The sequence below is a fragment of the Apteryx rowi genome, unplaced genomic scaffold (genome assembly GCF_003343035.1).
Source record: "Apteryx rowi isolate R43461 unplaced genomic scaffold, aptRow1 scaffold_126, whole genome shotgun sequence".
In the NCBI taxonomy this organism is placed as follows: Eukaryota; Metazoa; Chordata; class Aves; order Apterygiformes; family Apterygidae; genus Apteryx; species Apteryx rowi.
In genome coordinates, this window is record NW_020447486.1 from 869,507 (window position 1) to 887,537 (window position 18,031).

An 18,031-nucleotide genomic window follows, 5' to 3' on the forward strand; every position below is an offset into this window, starting at 1 on the left:
TTCCTGAGCCATATTCCAAGGAAGTATATCTGTGCAAGGGCAGGAAAGTTTAATGAGAAAGGAGATGTTTGGTTTTTTTCATGCAGTGTGGCTGGAAGGTTCTTGCGGTATCTTTCCTTTCTAAGGTGCAGAGATGAGATGAGCCCTGGTGGCCCCAGAAGCCCTAATCTATTATTAAATTAAAAAAATTATTACCCAGTGCAGCCTTGTTAGTTTGGTCGCTTTTCTAGGAGTGAAGAAAGTACCTAGGCTCAAAACTTCTGGAAAAAAATGTTTTAGTAGTAGGCAAGCGCAGAGGTCACAGTCACCTAGAGTTCCCTTTTGACTTTCATTTAACCCATGCATTTTTTTCACTTGAGAGTAAATGTTCTCCTGGCCCTTACAGAATATCTGGGTTTGGAAGGGACTTCTAGAGATCATCTGGTCTAACCACCCTGCTCAAGCAGAATGAGCTAGAGCAGGTTGCCAAGGACCATGTCCAGTTGGGTTTTGAATATCTCCAAAGACTGAGACTCCACAACCTCTCTGGGCAACCTGTTCCAGTGTTGAACCATCCTCTCAGTAAATCAGTGTTTTATGTTCAAGTGGAATTTCCTGTGTTTCAGTTCATGTCCATTGCCTCTTGTCCTGTCACTGGGAGAACAGTATGGCCCTGTCTTGTTTACACCCTCCCATCAGGTATTTATAAACATTGATAAGACCCTCTCTGGGCTTTTTCATCTCTAGGCTGAACAGTCCTGGCCCTCTGAGCCTCTCCTTGTAGGAGAGATGTTTCAGTCCCTTAATCATCTTTGTGGCCCTTCACTGCACTTGCTACAGTAAACCCATGTCTGTCTTGCACTGGCGAACCCAGCACTGGACACAGTACTTCAGGTATGGCCTCACCAGGGCTGAGCAGAGGGGAAAGATCACCTCCCTCAACCTGCTGGCAATACGCCTTCCTATGCAGTCCAGGATGCTGTTGGCTGCCTTTGCCGCAAGGGCGCACTGCTGGCCCATGTTTAACTTGTCTGCCAGGACCCCCAGGTGCTTCTCTGCAGAGCTGCTCTCCAGCTGTTTGCTCAGCCCCCCAGCTTGTCCTGATGTGAGGGGTTATTCCTCCCCAGGTGCAGGACTTTGCATTTCCCTTTGTTGAGCTTCATGAAGTTCCTCACTGCCCATTTCTCCAGCCTGTAGAGGTCACTCTAACAGCAGCACAACCATCTGCTGTATCAGCCACTTCTCCCAGTTTTATATCATCTGTGAATTTGCTGAAGGTGCATTTGGTCCCATCATCCAGGCCATTAATGACGATGTTAAACAGGATTGGCCCCAGTAGCTAGCCCTGGGTGACATCACTAGTGACTGACCTCCAGCTGGACTTTGTACTGCTGATCACAACCCTCTGAGCTTGGTGCTTCCGCCAATTTTCAGTCTATCTCACTGACCAGTTGTCTAGCCCATACTTCATCAGCTTGTCTATGAGGATGCTATGGGAGACAGTGTCAAAAGCCTTACTAAAGTCAAGGTAGACAACATTCACTGCTCTTCTCTCATCCACCAAGCCACTTATCTCATCATAGAAGGCTACCAGGTTGGTTAAGCAGGATTCCCCCCCCTTGTAAATCCCTGCTGACTACACGTCTGGAAATTTTTCCGGGATTAGTTGTGCCATCACCTTTCCAGGGATCAAGGTGAGGCTGACTGGTCTGCAGTTCCCCAGAGGAGCATATCTGCATTTGGCATCTTTACAGCCAATAAACCATCTGAATTGGAGTTGTCACCTGATGAAGCAACATGCCTATCAACAGGTAGGGCTAGAATTAGCTGTTTTTATTTTTATTTATTGTCTTTGATATTTATTTGGGATATGTATTTTCCTTCTTTCAGCCTCCATACAGAAATATCCTTTTGGAGAGCTGTTTTTTTTTTTTTTTTTTTTTATGAAAGCGCTTTTTTAGGTTTGTTTTTTGTTTTTTGTTTTTTTTTTAGTTCTCAAACCAGGTAGGGTTTAACTTTTATCAAGTCTAGCACTATTTCAGAGCAGATTACAGGCTTTTTGCTTTCCCAGCTCATTTAGAGCTAGCTTGGCTATCGCTGCACAGTGCTAGAATGGATGAAATAATAGTCTTGCAAGACCCAGAGTCAACAGAAAAAGCAGAAGCAAGATCCATGTCAGTGAAGACTCTTAATACTTCCTCCTGGTATGTTTAGGTTGTAACTTGACACAAATATGAAAAGTTTTCTGTAGGAGTTGGAAAAACCTGCCAATGTCTTACCTAGAAATTAGGCAGGCTATTAAAATGAAATGTCCAAGATGCACCTGGGTAAGAGATTGCCCAGACTGAAAAGGCTCCTCACAGTCTGCTGCTGATTGCATTTTTCTATCTATCTATCTAAATTGAAAAATTAAAAGGGCAGGTTGTACTATCAGGACTTCCTAGGAGTTTTGTTTTTTTTGAGGACCACAACTGTCCTATGACTTTGCTTTTAATCCTTGCTGATAGAGCAAACAGCTCTCAACTACACTTTATGCAGCGTATTTTATCTGCTATCTACCTAAATAATTTTCTCTTTCTTGGCCCTAATTTAAGCTCCATATGGCATGATTATGGAAAAAAATAACAGGAAAGAGGGTCCTCCTTTATATATATAAATATTTTTATATATATTTATATATATTTATAAAATCTCCCCTCCCCAAGTAAAATGTGGCTTTTGAACTTCTTCCTGCTTACTGTTTCCATTTTAAGGGTACTTGAACTTTGGGGGGGGGCATGTCAAAGAGTGGAATTAAGCTGGGAAAGTTGTAAGGGCAGATTGGGAGTATTCTGTGCTACAGTTTGTTTCAGCCTGTGCTTAGTAAATGCTTTTTCTCAGTGGTAACTTCCAAATGCAAGCTTTGCAATCTGTTGCAAGGTAACTTCACAGCTGTATATTGTTAATTGTTGGTATAAAGACAATTATCATGCTCTGTAAGTAGTGGATTTTTTTTTTTTCCTTTTTAGTGTTGCCTTTGTACAGTTATAGTATGACTACTTAAAATAATACTGTACTGCACTGCACAATTACTTTATTGCCATGAAGGAGATGTGAGCTATTGGGGAAAAATGCTACCAAAAAAAAAAAAAAAATCTATTGTATACAGTATACATAGCTGTAGTGAAAGTGGAAGGGTTCTCCACAATCATCTCCTCCAATTTTATACTTTATTTTGCTTCATTTAAGTCAGCCAGGAGAGGTTCATTGTTTGTTTAGAAGTTTGGGAGTTAGTTTGAGGGCAGTACTTTTATGCACTGTGATGGTGGCAACAGTTGTGCAGGGCTTTCAAGGGCAAGATATGGTTGTTATAAGTCCTGAAAAGCACCTTTTCCAGTGGCTTTATATTTGCAGGACTTTGGGAGCATTCCGGTTTATGATCCTGTTACCATAAGAGAAGTAGACTTGAGCTGGATTTCAGACTGCTGGGAGAGGTTTCACAAAATTACAGACATGCTGTTCCACAAGCATTTTGGCGCAACTGGAGAAGTTGATAAAGATATAAAGAAAGATGAGCAGGGGGAATGGAGTCTTGGAAGAAAAGCCCACTCTAAAATAGATTAAATCTATTTCTGCATATTCAAGAGTAGTGGAGACGAACGTGTTGGAGTACTCAATTACACTGTACATGTATTGTAGCAATACCAGCTTGTAAAGCATTTTTCAGAGATGAGAGCTAATGCCTAATCTTAACTCTGCGTTTACTCTTTGGTCTTCCACAAGCTCTTAAGACAAAAAAGAGAAAGAAACACTGTAAGTGAAGTCTTAGTAACTGGAAGGGAGGCAGCAGTACTCACTCAATCCATGTCCTACTGAATGAAGGGAGTTGGGGCAGCCTGCTGAAAACACTTGTGTGTGTTAGCTTCCACTGACTTGGTGGCTTGCTCACAGGTGCATGGTGTCAGCCAGGAGACACTCAAGATGCAGCAAAGGGATAAACATGCATGTTCAGTTCTATTTGTCATTCCTTTACTTGCCCTCTTAATGCTGACATAGCAAAATGACTGGGAAAATTATAGAGGGACTTTGCTTAGTGTGAGATCAAAGTATTCTCTTGCCAGCTGACTGTGATGTATAGTAAACAACAGGGCCAGTTTATTAGATCAGGTTCTTTGTTAGATTAATATAAAAGTTTTTTGTTTCTTTCTGACTTCCAGTATCTGCAAGTTTCTGCCAGGAATGTGTCTTCGCAGTGCTGTCAATTGAAAATTTTAGTTTTCAGGTATCAGGTTTCATGTAGAGTTGGTCCTTGCTGCTGCTTACAAAGAAATTCTCCCCTTTCCCTTAAAATGTCTTTACTCTATAGCTGAGAATCATACCCGTTGCCAGCATAGCCCTGTATTTCCTGTACCTAGTAGGAAGAGGGGGCAGCCTACTTTTAAGCATCTTCCTGCTTGCGTTCCAGAGGCCCTGAGGGCGCAGAATTTTCAGTTTCACGTGCTGAGCTTTCTTTGCTGAGGTTGGTATATATGGTCTGATGGCTTTCTGTAAAAAAAAGTTGTTTCTTACTGTTTTGCCAATTCTTACGTGTCAGGCATACTTCCAGTTCTGACATGTGACCTGCACTGACTATTACTTTATATTAAAACTGCAGGCATTTCTGATACCTGGATTGAATTACTCCTTTTTAAATGGTCAGATTTACTATGCACCAGACAGACAAAAATATTCTTAATACATTACAAAACTAAATTCTCAGGTAATGTTTTGTGCCTGACCCTTTCTTTGTCTTGAATATTAGCTACTTACTTACCACAAAGAAGTGTCTCTTAAATAGTGATGCGAGAAGGCTACAKTTATTTGCAATTTCCGGTATCAAAATGAGGTGTAATGGTCAGAAATATACTGTAAATGACTAATGCTTAGTCTCTGGTAATCTGCTTATCTCACTGGAAAAGATGTCCCTTGTTGGTCTTCAGATGTTTTAGAGCTTCTCTTAAGTTTAGGAGCAGGTGTCTCATTTCCACAGCTTTGAAGGGATGCCTGGCTTTGAAGGGATTGTTCTGCAGCAATGTACTTTAAGAAGGTGTTACCATATTTTAAAATGGCTCTTCATCAGCTAAATCAGATGAGGACATTACACATTTGGACCAGGCCACAGCAACTGATTTGTTTTCCATTATCATAAGCAGTAAGAACTAACATGGCACAGAAATGAAGGAAGGATAAACAGTCACTGAAAATGCACAGCTGCCCTTTGCTGACCTAATTGAAGAACTATCTATCTCTAGTATAGCAGCCCTGACATTTAGTGAGCCCCACCCAGGATTTATTGCTGGTACCTTGATTTTATTTTATTTTTTTGTATCTTTGAATCCAACTCCTCACAGATTTACTATAGGTTGAAGTGAAGCCTCAAGTCATTATGTAAGTGAGTGATAACCTGTAATGGATTAAGAGAAGCAAGGGAGCTTCTGTGCTTAATGGAGTATCATAGCATTGGTCCTGGGAGCCTCCTCCTGTGGCAGCATATAAAAATACCTGCTCTGTTCATGCTGTTTTTGTTTCTGAAATGCTTGGTGAAGTGAGAGCTGTAAGGCTATTTTATAATGCTGTCACAACTGTGACTAGTTAATATTTTACTAACAAACAGTTGAATGTAAAGTTGCTTATTACTGTAGGTCTGCTCCTGGGCTGCTGGCCAAGGCCACATGGTGGAAGCACACCTGGACAGGAGGTGCACAGCAAAGCTCTGTCGCTACTGAGTAGGAAATCCTAGGGCTGCAGTGGCTGGGACTGGCTCAAGAGTCATCATTAGTGCAAATCAGTAAGACTGAGTCTACTCCAGGTTGTGTGTGCTGTGCTGGCTTCTGCAAGCCTGTAGGTACATGTGCAGAGAAAGAAGGCTTAGAACACTGTTTCTGCAGCAGTAATAACATACAATTGTGGTTAAAATACCTTTGTTGCCTTCCCAAATTTTACCTGTAGGGCCTGGATAGGTTCTTCAGTTTTTCTTACCCCTTCTACCAGCCCAGGGTCCATGACATCACTCCAAACCATCACAAAGAAGAAAAATAAGTAGTACATTTATTGAATCCACTTACTACTACTTCTAGCCTTTATTCAGACACTTGTGCTCAGCTTCAAGAGCCAAGAATTTCTTCATTATCATTCAATGTGAATGATGCTATACATGAATCCAGTGCAGGACGTTGGGCTCTTCTCTGTAACAGGAGTGAGAGAGAGTTTTCTATTCTTTCTGTCCTTTTTTTTTTTGGCTGCACAAAATTACCCTTTCCAAGGGCACATGAAATAAAATACTATATTGCATACTATATACATTTACATACAATGGTAAATGCACCATTCAGAAATACACAATACCTAAGGCTCAATGGAAAAGCTTGGTTGAAGCAACCTCTCTCCTCTGATAGGAGAAAAGGAGCCTATGAAAGCTGTGGAAGTTGCCATAATCTTGTGTTTATATGGATCCTGCCCCTCTCTGGAACAGCAGCAGTCTTTAAGAAACATCTGTGCCTGGGGGAGGGAAGATGGCCCAAAGGACTTCAGAAGCCATCACTCAGCAGGAAAAAACATGTACAACCATGTGCTGGAGGAATTATTCTGAGAATAATAATCCAGCAATTGCAGGAGGAGGCAAAGCACCTTAGCATAGTTACTTGACTGTCTGCTGCAGAAGTAGCAAACTGCCCCTTTTGGATACAGGAAACCACTTCTACCTCTAAGCCTTCCCTTTACATCTGAGTGATACTTACTTTTACCTGGTTTTTGCCTTTCTCCTTGGATTGTTGGACTGCAGGGGGATTAAACAGATGCTAGTTATCAGCATACTTGGTAGGGGCCCTGGAGCTGCTGAAAAGAGAAAAATGTTGCAATTTTTTTGAAGCTGATTAGACATGGGGAACTGGCCTGTCTGGCTTCACCTGTATCAGCCTTATTTTACAAGTACCTGAGCTCTGGCCTCCCCCAGCTGCTGTGCTGCACTAACACAGCTTGGAAGTACTCTAAGGGGACAATGTTACTGCTTGGGGTCTCTAGCTTTTGAAATGGTTAAAAATCCCTGCAGAAAAATACCTGTTACCCAGCCATGTTGCCACATATGGCAACCTTTTCCCTAAATTAACAAACAAACACATTTTCTGCATTGATATCTGCGGCTCTGCCTCATCTCCCTCTGCCCCTTGACCAAGCTCACTGGACCCCATATCACACCAGCAATGCTGCAGACCAGGAGAGGTATCTGTTACCTCTGTCTGCAAGCAGGGCAGAGGGCTGGTGCAATTCCCAGGAGCCACGCACCATAGCACTGTAAGTAGTGATCACCACCACTGCACTCTGCAGAGGGAGTCCTCCTTCCATCTGTTGTTGCCAAATTAGACTACTAGGTAAAGCTGGGGTTCACTGGACTAGATTCCCCTCTCATTAAGCTGCTGTGCTTTTCTCAGCAGTGGGCTCACCTCTTAATTCTTTTTTAGTGGACTCAGGGGAGTAAGACATTAACCCTTCAGCTAGTGCCTGTTTCATACACTGAGCATTTTAAACATAAAGCGTTAATGTGCGCTCTCCTCCTGCTCAAAGCGGGGCAGGCATTTTAAATCCTCCCTGTAAGTAAGAGTCAAAGTGTAACACACCATTAATACTCAAGCATGTGATTTGCATTCCCTGCCCCAGGGCAGTGTCAGAGGCAGCAGCCCTTCCCAAAGGTAGGGAAGTGCTCCACATGTATGTATGTTCTCTGCTCCTGCTCATTTGTCCAGTTGTTTTGGCTTGACAAGAGATGGCATCGTAGCACGCATTAGAGCACCACACATCCCAGTGGCACTGGGGACAAGGGAGTCCCTCTCAGCTCCAGCTGGAATTCTGCAGTTCCTCTCGGAGCCAGGTTGGAAGTGGTTGTCCAAGTCTGTTCATCAGCTTGGATAATTCAATGTTGTGTTCCCGATAGAAGTCTCTTAGGAACAGCCGTGACTGTGTGGAAAAGACAGATAATATTAGCATGAAATAAAATGCTACTCTCACCACTTTTTAATCACTGTTCCATAGGTCATCTAGGACTTAGATGATGGTAGGAAAATCCAGGTTTGTTTGCTCATTGCATCTCAAGTTTCTACATCTCTTGCTGCCAACAAATATGAGATGGTTACTCACTGAGACATCCATATCAGGGTATTTTCTTCCTTTACTCTTTCCTAGGCATTTAGTCTTTCCTCCATCTAGCAGCTGGCACCAAAATCCTTTTGCTTCATCAAATCTGAAAAGGACACTTATCTTTAGCAGGTACAGCCACATGCCCAATTAGTAATAGTAGAAATTAACACTCTGTAGGTATTTTCCATTTCAGGGTTTAAAAACTGGGTTTGGTAGGGCTTTTTATGCTACTGGTTCATTTTTTTGGCACTCCAGTGCTTTGACAAGAAATCTTCTATAACCATGACTGTTTCAGCTTTATGCAAAATTTGAAAGGAAACTTGGTGTTATCATCTCTGCCCATTAAGCTTTCAAGAAAAAAAAATAAAAAAAAGCAATGTTTCACTACAAGTAAATTCTTTTAAAGCTCCTCTGTAATTGAGAAGTGTCAGAGAAGCCCCTGCATGCTTAAAGCCTAAGCTTTTCTCCCCTTGCTAAAACATAGGTTTAAAGCAATGTTGGAAACCATGTCTGTCATGCCCCTGAACAGGCTGAAGGTCTGAGCAAATACCTCTACCAAACCCTGAGGCAAGCTGACCAACACTGCCTCTTTTCTGACACTGGCTGAACAGGAGGTGAAACATAACAGCCAGTAATACTACTGTAAATAATCCACCTACCATCACCTCATGTGCTTTGACAAGTTCAGCCTGTAAGAATATTCAGCCATTTCTGTAAATCTGCCCTCCCCTGGGGAGCCTTGTGCCACCCATTTGGAAAACAACTGTAAGAGGAGAACTGACCTGATTCAACTCTCACTTTACTGTTAAAGTAAACATACACGTGCACACATACACATAGCACCCACTACCCTTAGCTAGCATAGGTTGTGATAACAGAAAAGATGTGAAAGCACAGGTTTCAGCTGCCAAGGGCAATATTCAGGATCTCCAGTAGATTTGCAGAGCTTCTACTGAAGCCCAGTATTGCCACAGTTTAGCTTCAGCTAGCACTAAATCTACTCAGACTAACTGCACTGTCGAGAGGCACACAGCAACACCTGAGCAATATGTCCTTCAACTTCAGTGCAGCAAGGTAGTGCATCTTCTAGCACTTCCACAGATAGCTCAGGGCACCTGTCAAGTCCAAGTCTTCTGCAATAAGAATTGACCCTCTACCTCAAAACTGTGGGATGAGTCCTGAATCTCCATCTAGGTAAAGACGTGAGTTGTCACACATTTTATCACACCATCTCTTGCCTTCTGCCAGATTCAAGGTCTAACACAAAGCATAAGGAGCTCTAATAATTCCAAGCACCTGCTCAGAAACCACAAAGACCCAATGGAAAACATAGGAATTACTGTTGTGGACAACTTCATGTTCCTCCACCACAGTGCCAAGAAACATCCACCTTCACTTCTGGAAAGACTAAGTTACAATTCCAGTCTTAAGCCTAGTACCTCATACTATCTGAACACAACTATCTGAACCTAGTTTTAGGGTTAGGCATAACCTCTGAAACCTTTGCAGGTTGTGTGGTCAGAGATAAGAAGTATTCTTCCAGCCAAGTGCTTAGTAGCACCATACTCTGCCAATAAAGCTTCTTTAAAATCTTTACACCCTCTAGTGCAGCTTTCAGTCCCTGCATAAGAGGGGTGAGACAGGGCTAGCAAGAGACAAACGCTTTCTCAGGGGAAGACTGCTGTCAAGCTGACGCTGCAACTGCTAACTAACTGTGCCATCTAGCTTGTAACTATTAGCTGTGTTCACACACACGCACACACAGAGCCACATAATGATTTCCTTACCTGAGGGCCTGGATGTAGTTGAAGAGTGGTGTAACACCCAAGAACTTCTGGATGCTGTCCATTACAGAGACAGGGTTGTGTCTCAGCTCCTGACCATCCACTATGAGAATCTGAAACGAGAACGGCCACCTCAGCCTCTGACAGCAGCTCAGACCTGAGACACTCGGGTGTGTCGTGCTGAAGGACACCCGTGAGCGTCCTGGTTCCTGAAACTGCCATGGCCTCAGCACTGAGTAACAGCTCCTGTAGTATGTACTGTTAGTTCTAGGGCAACATGGTGAGAAGACTGGGGGGGACTTGGCCTGTTTCTCACCAGAGACACAGAAGCTGTGATAAGGGCAACAAGTACCATAAGACAGTAGATCCCAACAAGCTTTCCTTAATAAACTTGTCTTTGGCCAAATTCTTGTAACTGAGCATCGAGGTCCAGCACTAGCATGAATTATAGTTGGTCTTTGGACATTTTATCCGTCCTTTCTAAGATGCCTGTAGTTATTATGCTAAATATTCTTCTGTAATGTATGATTATTCTCCCATTACGTGTATAATAAGCAATAACAGTATTTTGTGCTAATGGCTTACCTACTCCAAAGAACACAGTACAGAAACAGTAACATGAACTGAAGTCTGGGGAAGATGGGACCCTGACCCATAGCAAGTACCAATGCAGGGGATGGTGTGTCAGTGCAAAGGTACCAGGAAGAGTGGCAATGCTTTTTTTTTCCCCTCTATTTTTAAGCAGTGATCACACATTTCTTTGGTTCCATCATTCCTCACAGTAGTAACCTCCAGGAATAGTAAGGCAATGAGGCACAAGCCTTTGCACTTTATGCAGGAACAGTCTATGTTTACTTGCTTGCTCCAACTTCACAAATATAGGAGGAATGCAGTAACTTGCTCCTACCTCTTACTGGTTAATGAAGGAGGCAGGTTGAGCTGTTAGTTAAATTCGTAATTCTCAGTCACACACAAGGCATGAATGGCGGGATTAATACAATAGCTTCTGACTACACATCACACTGTCTTGGAGGAGTTCCTTCCTGCCACTGCTTCTCCTTGTGATGTGGCACCAGTTAGTTGCTCTTTCTGCTAAATATTCCCTGACAAAAAGCTGGTTTGCACTAGCCCTAGTCTGATGGTAACCAGAGGTGTAAGTCTCTGCTTTGTTTTCCCTTCTCTCTTTTAGTCTTGGTAGATCTATCATGTGAAGTTGAGGCTGCTGCTTCTCCAGAGAATAATTGACTAAATATGCGTTCAAGGCTCTGCTGGATTATAGACTGTCTGAGAGCAGCAGAAAGGAACTTGAAAAAATATTTCCAGACTCACAACACATTAGACAGTTTATAAATTTCTTGGGAATTTAGAAACTAAAATGATCTCTAGTGTATATTAATTGACTTTTTGCAAATGTACAAACAAAACACAGAATCCTGACACATCTGCAGTGAAATTTCCCCTCAGCAGAGGGCTAAAGGCTTCACAACATGGGAACTAACAAGTGGCCAAGTGCAAGAGCCTGTCCTTAAAGCAATAAAACCACAGCAAGTAGCTGAATACCCTCTGGGCCTGAAGAGGATCGCAGGGCTGCAGGCTGCCAAGATGAAAGGAAGGGAATGCTAACACTGCTCTTCCTGAACTTCTCAATACCGTGGAGCTGTCTGGGAGATCACAGTCTCCTCTTGCACATGTTTACTTTTACTCAGCAACCTGCAGATTCCGGGTCCCAAATGAGATTTTACAAATGCAATAAAGTACAAAACTGAAGTTTGCAAGCCTGATCCCTTATCGGCTCATACTAGAAGGAAGCAAGTGGTGGTTCTTGTTCCAAAAGACAAGACAAAAGGTGAAATGAAAACAGAATGAGAGAAAGCAATAAAGAGAGTTTTCCTCTCCTCTGCAATCAACACACAAGGGGCTCTGTTCTGTCATCTCAGCTTCAGGCCAGACTGCAGTGTTCAGTCCCTGGGTCCAAGGGTTTTGCATGATTCCATCCAAAGTCAGCAATGTCAGGGCATCATTAACCTGTTTCATCCTATTGCCAAACCTCCTACCTGCCCAGAGGGATAGTATGTTAGCCAACGCTCCAGATGAGTTGAATACCAGCCAGGGAGCAGGCATCGGCTTTGCAGGTTGCGCAGTTCCTGAGGGGCCTGGGATTTTGCAGAGATCACCTGGTAGAAGGTGTAATTGAGCGCCACAGGGTCGTTGCGAGCACGTTGGTGCTGAAAAACATATGCCAAATTAGGGAGCAGAAACACAAAATTCCACCTTTCCCCTGCCAGCATACACATCTCTGTGCAGACCCCACTGACTCTAAGCACAAAGACCTACCAATGCCTTTGTCCATAACTGTCCACACTCAGGGGCAGCCTGTACCACCTCCCTTGGCCTCCCTCTGGAAATGGATTCACAGCCTTCTGCCTCACCCAACTGGGATCTCTCCCTAGCCTTCCCCAGCAGAGTGGTGCAGGGAGCTCACCTGGTACCATGAGTAGGCTCGGTCAGCAGGGTTGATCAGAACAGTAATGATTTTGGCTCGAGGAAGCAGGGCTGCACCACGTTTCGGTACCACCTCTGTGTCAAAGTAATTGGCACTCTTCTCAAACATGAAGTCTGTGCTGGCATTGGAAGGGATGGGGAAGAATTCCATGTACCTGCCAAATGGACGGGATGCTAGTGAGCAGCACGGCCCGACAGAGAAATGGTACACAGCAAAACGATGCCCTCGCACCTCCTTGACAGACGTGGCTCACAGAACAACTGCACCTCCCCAGCAATGCAATGAGTGAGCAAACCAGTGCAAAGTTGGGGCAGAGGAATGACTTGGAAAGGGATGGTGGAGCGCAGGATAGAAAGTAGGAGACAATAAAAGGGATAAGGAATTATCTTCTTGCGAGTGCACTCCCCAAGTCCTGGTGTAGTGGCAGTACAAGGCTGAGGGTAGAGGACTAGTTGCAAGCTCCAGGTTTGCAAAAATATCTTTAAAAGCAGGACAGAAGAAGGTTTGCCCAAGAGTAAGGGTGCTGATCAGGATCAACTGCCTGCCCTGCCACTGACCTCTGGTTTAGACCTGGGTAAATCATTCGTCTCTTTGCACCTCAGTTCACAGCTGAGAAACTGCTCTACCTTACAGGATCTCGTAAAATTAATGAAACAGAAAGTGTAAGGTATTTGAGTAATGGGAGGGGAGAGGGGTAGTGGGGGGACAGAACACTGTAAAGTACCTGACGGCTCTGCTGAAATTTCCATCCTCAACACCAAGATTCTCCCCTTGCACATGATGCTATATTCAACTCAAGTTGGATGACTTTTCCAGGGGATGCACATGAAAGCCTGGGCTTTCAAGGCCTATCAGCTAACACAGCTACTCTGTGGTGCCGATTCACATTAGCTTCACTCAAGTACCACCAGCCCTCCAATATCTTTTCAACTGTCCTCTAAATGCTCAGAGAAGTCAGACAAGTTCTCCTGCAACTGTTGGGGAAACAAATCCCATAGCAGAATGCCTTACTGCCACACCGCCATCCCTCAGAGCTACGCTTTAGGGAGTGCAATGCCAGGGTGGACCCAGAGTTCATACTTCAAGCAAGAAAAGCCTTTAAAATTTCTCTGCCTGGAAACATAGTGGCATAATAGTGCCACAGTGACACTGGTATTACTCCACCAGAGAGAAACACTTACTTTATCATAATTGCATACTTGTACAGGTAAAAATCAGGGTATGCATGTGGCCAAAGAGACTCTGCAGTCGGTGTAAGGAATGCAGTGACATCTCTAAGTCTAAAGGGCCCAGAACAACAGCATGGAGGCTGTCCCCTGTCCTGTGTGTCTTAACTCAGAGACCATGAAGAACTTTTTTTTTTAGAGAGCACACCATTGTCAGTTTTGCATGTCAAAGGAGAGAAAATCTCATGATGGCTGTGGATTCAACAAAGATTCTTTAAATTTTTAAAGCTTGGGAAAAATCAGGCCTAGAATTCTTCTGGCCAACAGTCACTAAGATCAGAAACTACCAGTCCTGATCCTGGGACTAAGCAGATGGGTTAGGAGGAAAACAGAGAACATGCACTGTGTAACAGCAATGCAAACAGCTGGTCAGAAATGGAGAAGCTACTAAGAAGGCTGAAGTGGACAGGGTACATATAGGGAGACTCAGGAGAAGACAACATGAGTGCAACTTACCATAGAAGAGCACAAGAGTCAGGATTCTTACCAATCAATTCCTTTATGATAGTTGGGTCCATTAAAAAACTGGATTTCCTCAAAGGTGGATGGACTTGGAAAGTTACTGGTGACAGCTGGATGCATGGTCAAGAAGAAGTGCACAGCTGTTGTGCCTGCAACAGGAACCAGTTAACAGGACCTGGGTCATACACAACGCTTGGCTGAGCGAAAGGCTTTATCTACACCACAAACATCAGCCCCCCAATGGGCACACTCCTTGCCTGCATGGCTAACCCACCCCTTAACTCATGCAGGTTAAAACAGCAGTGATGCCGAAGCAGTTTGGGATCAGCAGTTCAACCGCAGGCTTCAACTCACACAGCTGATTTAGCTCACCTCCTTACCATGACAGCCATCATCACGTCAGCCATCTTGTGTTCTCTGCTAACAGGCACGTGAACATGGCTGGGCTACCCCCATCTCTTTTTCCTATGTAGCACGGCCACACCACCGTGTGGCAGGACCCACACCTGCCAAATGGGAGACGGCCTGGGTACTGTAGGGCAGTATGCGTTTGGGAAGGAGATGTGTTAGGGACGACATTAGTGCCCTCGGAAGGGAGTTCAGCAAGGGACGGCTTGGCCTGCCTCTGCTGCAGATGTTTTCCCTCAGCCAGCGAAGCCTGATAATTCTGCTCAACGCAGAGCTGCAAGGCTCCAGCAGGCCAATAAACCAGCTGAGAGGAGGGTTTTCTTACTGTGCCACTGCGAGCAGCCCAGGCCATGATTCAGGAGTGCCGGCGCTGCACACATGCCAACAGAGCTTCGCAGTGACGCAGGCAGCAGCTTGGCTGGGACAAGCCTCCTCCCACAGGCCAGGACCACTGTCTCTGTGCATGGCTGGCAGCTGCTTTTTTGCTGCACTACAGAGAAAGCCAAGGTTTGAAGACCTGTCTCTGGCTGAAGAGATTTTGCTCTCTTCAGGCTAGCAGTGACTCCTCGGGACAGTATTTCTGGATAGCCATGTAACTGCCAACCACGATGCCACAGCAGTTAGGAGGTGTTGACAGAGGTCAGACAAAAGAGGATCACTACCTCCTACTGACAGTGACATGGAGCATGTGGCGGGTACACAGATCTGTCGCAAGGAAAGCACTAGGGGGCATTCATCCTAACGTTGCTAGGAGCGCGTGGTTAGTCCTGCTGACAGCTTATGTCTTATGACAAACTAAGAAAGGTCACTGTTTCTCTGAGTTTGTGTGGAAAAGCCAAAACACAGCTCAGCAGGTAGGGCTTTTCCCTGCAAACCAGGACTGATACAAGCAGAGTGCTAAGGTGCAAAGTACCGATGGGCTTGCCAAATCTAGGGTAGAACAAATCTGAGACTCTCTGAAATGTCCTCTGTGGTCATTTGGCAGCTTGCACAAAGAGCAGCCACACAGATCTACAACATGGGCCTTTCCAGCTCTCCTTTCCGGAGGAATGAGATGGAAGCTGCAATCTATCTTTAGATAAAGTATTCACGTTACCAGTTTTCTGAGGTCCCACGATGAGGAACTTCGGAAGCCGATCACATGTTTTCTCTTTGGACCAGATATCCTTGTGCCTCTTATCGTCACATGGATTCTGCAGCACAAGTGATGGGATTAAGTATTACTGCAGGAGCTAATGGAAATGGGAGGAAAAGCTGGAAGGCCAGTCCTCTAGGGAACATGCTATTAGCATATGAAGAACACTTCACAACCACACTGCTCCTTTGGCAGGCATCAAGAAGGCTTAGATAAAAGCACACGGGAACATTTTAAAAAGCTCAGAAGTGACGCAGAAGCCAAAGTCCCTTTGAAAGCATTAACTACAGGCCTTGCCCTGTGCAGCCGTGCTGGGCTGGGCCACCATGGTAGTACAGCTCAGCATCTGTGAACTTCTGGCAGACAGACAACTCTATCACCTTCAGTTAATTTCATCTGCTCATTACCATGCAGAGAGCTCTGCACTGGGATGAAATGAAATAAGCATGTTTTTATTTAATGAACACGAATTCTGTGGTGTGAAATTACTTTAAGATTAATCACATTAACAAGCCTGCAAGCTCCTCCAGCACCAAACAGGGTCCTTCCTCACACACTTAACATTTCACATCAATCTTCAATTATCCAAATGCCTGCAAACCCTGCCAAGGTCCCTTAGGACAGCAATCTCTGTCCCTAAGCCTACTGTTCCCACTTCCCCATCCCTTCCACATTGCAATTTGGCACTTGCAGCCTCAGGCCACAAAGGTTAAACCTAGAAAGCTTATGTGTCACCACTCTGTGCTCTGGATCAGCAGTCTCACCGGACTTAAATGCAGGAAACCACTACCAGAGGTTAAAACTGCCTTCTCACCTGCCATAAGGGATTCTTCTCCTGGGGAAAGATTTCAAAGTACTTCTTTGCGAGTTGGACAGGGGGCAGCGTTTGCAGGCGAAGGTTGGTCCAGCACTGCACAAACTTGACCAGGCTCTCAAAAGTGTACAGTCCCAGACGGTCATTTCCGTAGTTAGACAGGTGGGTCATGAAGATGCTGATCTGCAAATAGGAAGGATGTGGGATACTGATAATTTGGATAATAGTATTGTGTCCTCCTGGCTTGATCCCACTGTCAGCAAGAGGCTGCTCATATCTCACTGTCCTTGCTGACTGGGCTGATGAATGTGCATCTGTCAGAATATGGCACTGCCTTGATGAAAAATGAAAGAAATCTACCTCTTGCAAAGCAGCAAGAACTCAGGAGAGAAGGAAGGACACACACCTCTCAGTAACCCCAGGGTTATCTCAATAAGCCCAGGCCATGAATCCAGCACAGTTTCAAAATCCCATTCAAGTGCCTCTGGGCCATCTAGGGGAAGAAAGGTTACTCAGTGACTCGCTCCTAATCAAAACCTTGCAAAGCTCCCTTCATGAGAAAGTGGAACCTTCCCTTCCTCCCCCTGAGACACGAAGTATATCTAGCTGGAGTGTCTGCTCCAGCTGGGAAGCAGGCCAGGGAGAGGGGCAGCATGCTGCAGACCAGAGCGCAGTGGCAAAAGGTACAGCTTTCACAAGGGACAATTTCCACAGGAGCTATTTCTAGGCCCACAGCTGGTGTCTAAGGGAATCTAGCTTTCATTCAGTTTGGAGCGGATACCTTGAATGTACAGGAACAATTGAAAATTCACACTTTAAAGTACAAAGAAGAGTATCTGGGGAACTGAATATGGCATATAAAGAGACACGACACTAGGACACTGTCCTAGGAAAGGACACCAGCTGGTAAGGTTTTAGCTCTCCAGAGGCCTGCAATGTGCGCAGCCCCTGAAAAATTTCCTGTCAAGCTTGAGGGCATAAGCCCTTAGGCAAAGTGGCACTAAGCACGCATGGAAGTCCCTGCCTGCACTGCAGTGCCCAGGAGTTGATGTTCTATCTTTGCCTTGCCAAGCCATCTCCTCTCTCAAGCAGATTCATTCTCCTCCTGTTTGCTTTTCAACATTTTAACTCTTGGAAAAGAGTGCAAAAGAGTGCCCTCAGCTTGAGTTCAGTGTGTGGCTTTGACGGATCCCATGAAATTGGGCATCCCACTGCCTGCAGCACAACAGCTCTTTGCCAGTCACAAAACCACATCAAGGCTAGAAGTTAGCAAAACAGAAGCAGAACATTAAGGCCAGTGGAAGGACGATTATGTGGATGACTTAGCACTCCCCGCTCCCCAGTGTCTGCTGGTGCAGGGAGGGGAAGAGGTCTCAGTAGCTGAAAGGGCACCTGCTGCTGCACAGCTCAGGGCTGAACCCTCGTGCTGCCAGGGGAGGTCAGGAGGCAACAACAGGCTTCACTGGCAGGGGGCAGCAATGGCCTTCCCACCCGCAGGAGGGAAGGGCAAGAGGGGGAAGCAGGAGACAGACGGTCTTGGGATGAAGTCATTTGCTGGCACTCAGGAGGTCT

The 18,031-nt window shown here is 44.8% G+C and overlaps 1 protein-coding gene across 9 annotated transcripts in view; it reads right to left on the reverse strand.

Annotated features, from left to right (window-relative positions):
* Nucleotides 1-1,941: 1,941 nt before the first annotated feature.
* Nucleotides 1,942-18,031, reverse strand: part of NDST2 (N-deacetylase and N-sulfotransferase 2) — a 138,276-nt gene continuing 122,186 nt past the window's right edge. For 7 of the 9 annotated variants that reach the window (XM_026055800.1, XM_026055798.1, XM_026055796.1 and 4 more), the window contains 8 exons: nt 16,460-16,642; nt 15,607-15,703; nt 14,128-14,251; nt 12,394-12,568; nt 11,966-12,136; nt 9,915-10,024; nt 8,128-8,230; nt 1,942-7,947 (listed from right to left, as the gene is read on the reverse strand). In XM_026055800.1, the coding sequence (XP_025911585.1) occupies nt 7,822-7,947; nt 8,128-8,230; nt 9,915-10,024; nt 11,966-12,136; nt 12,394-12,568; nt 14,128-14,251; nt 15,607-15,703; nt 16,460-16,642 (1,089 nt within the window). In that variant the 3' untranslated portion in view covers nt 1,942-7,821. The remainder of the gene's footprint in view (nt 7,948-8,127; nt 8,231-9,914; nt 10,025-11,965; nt 12,137-12,393; nt 12,569-14,127; nt 14,252-15,606; nt 15,704-16,459; nt 16,643-18,031) is intronic. The other 2 variants (XR_003251912.1, XR_003251911.1) reach the window with 2 other exon arrangements.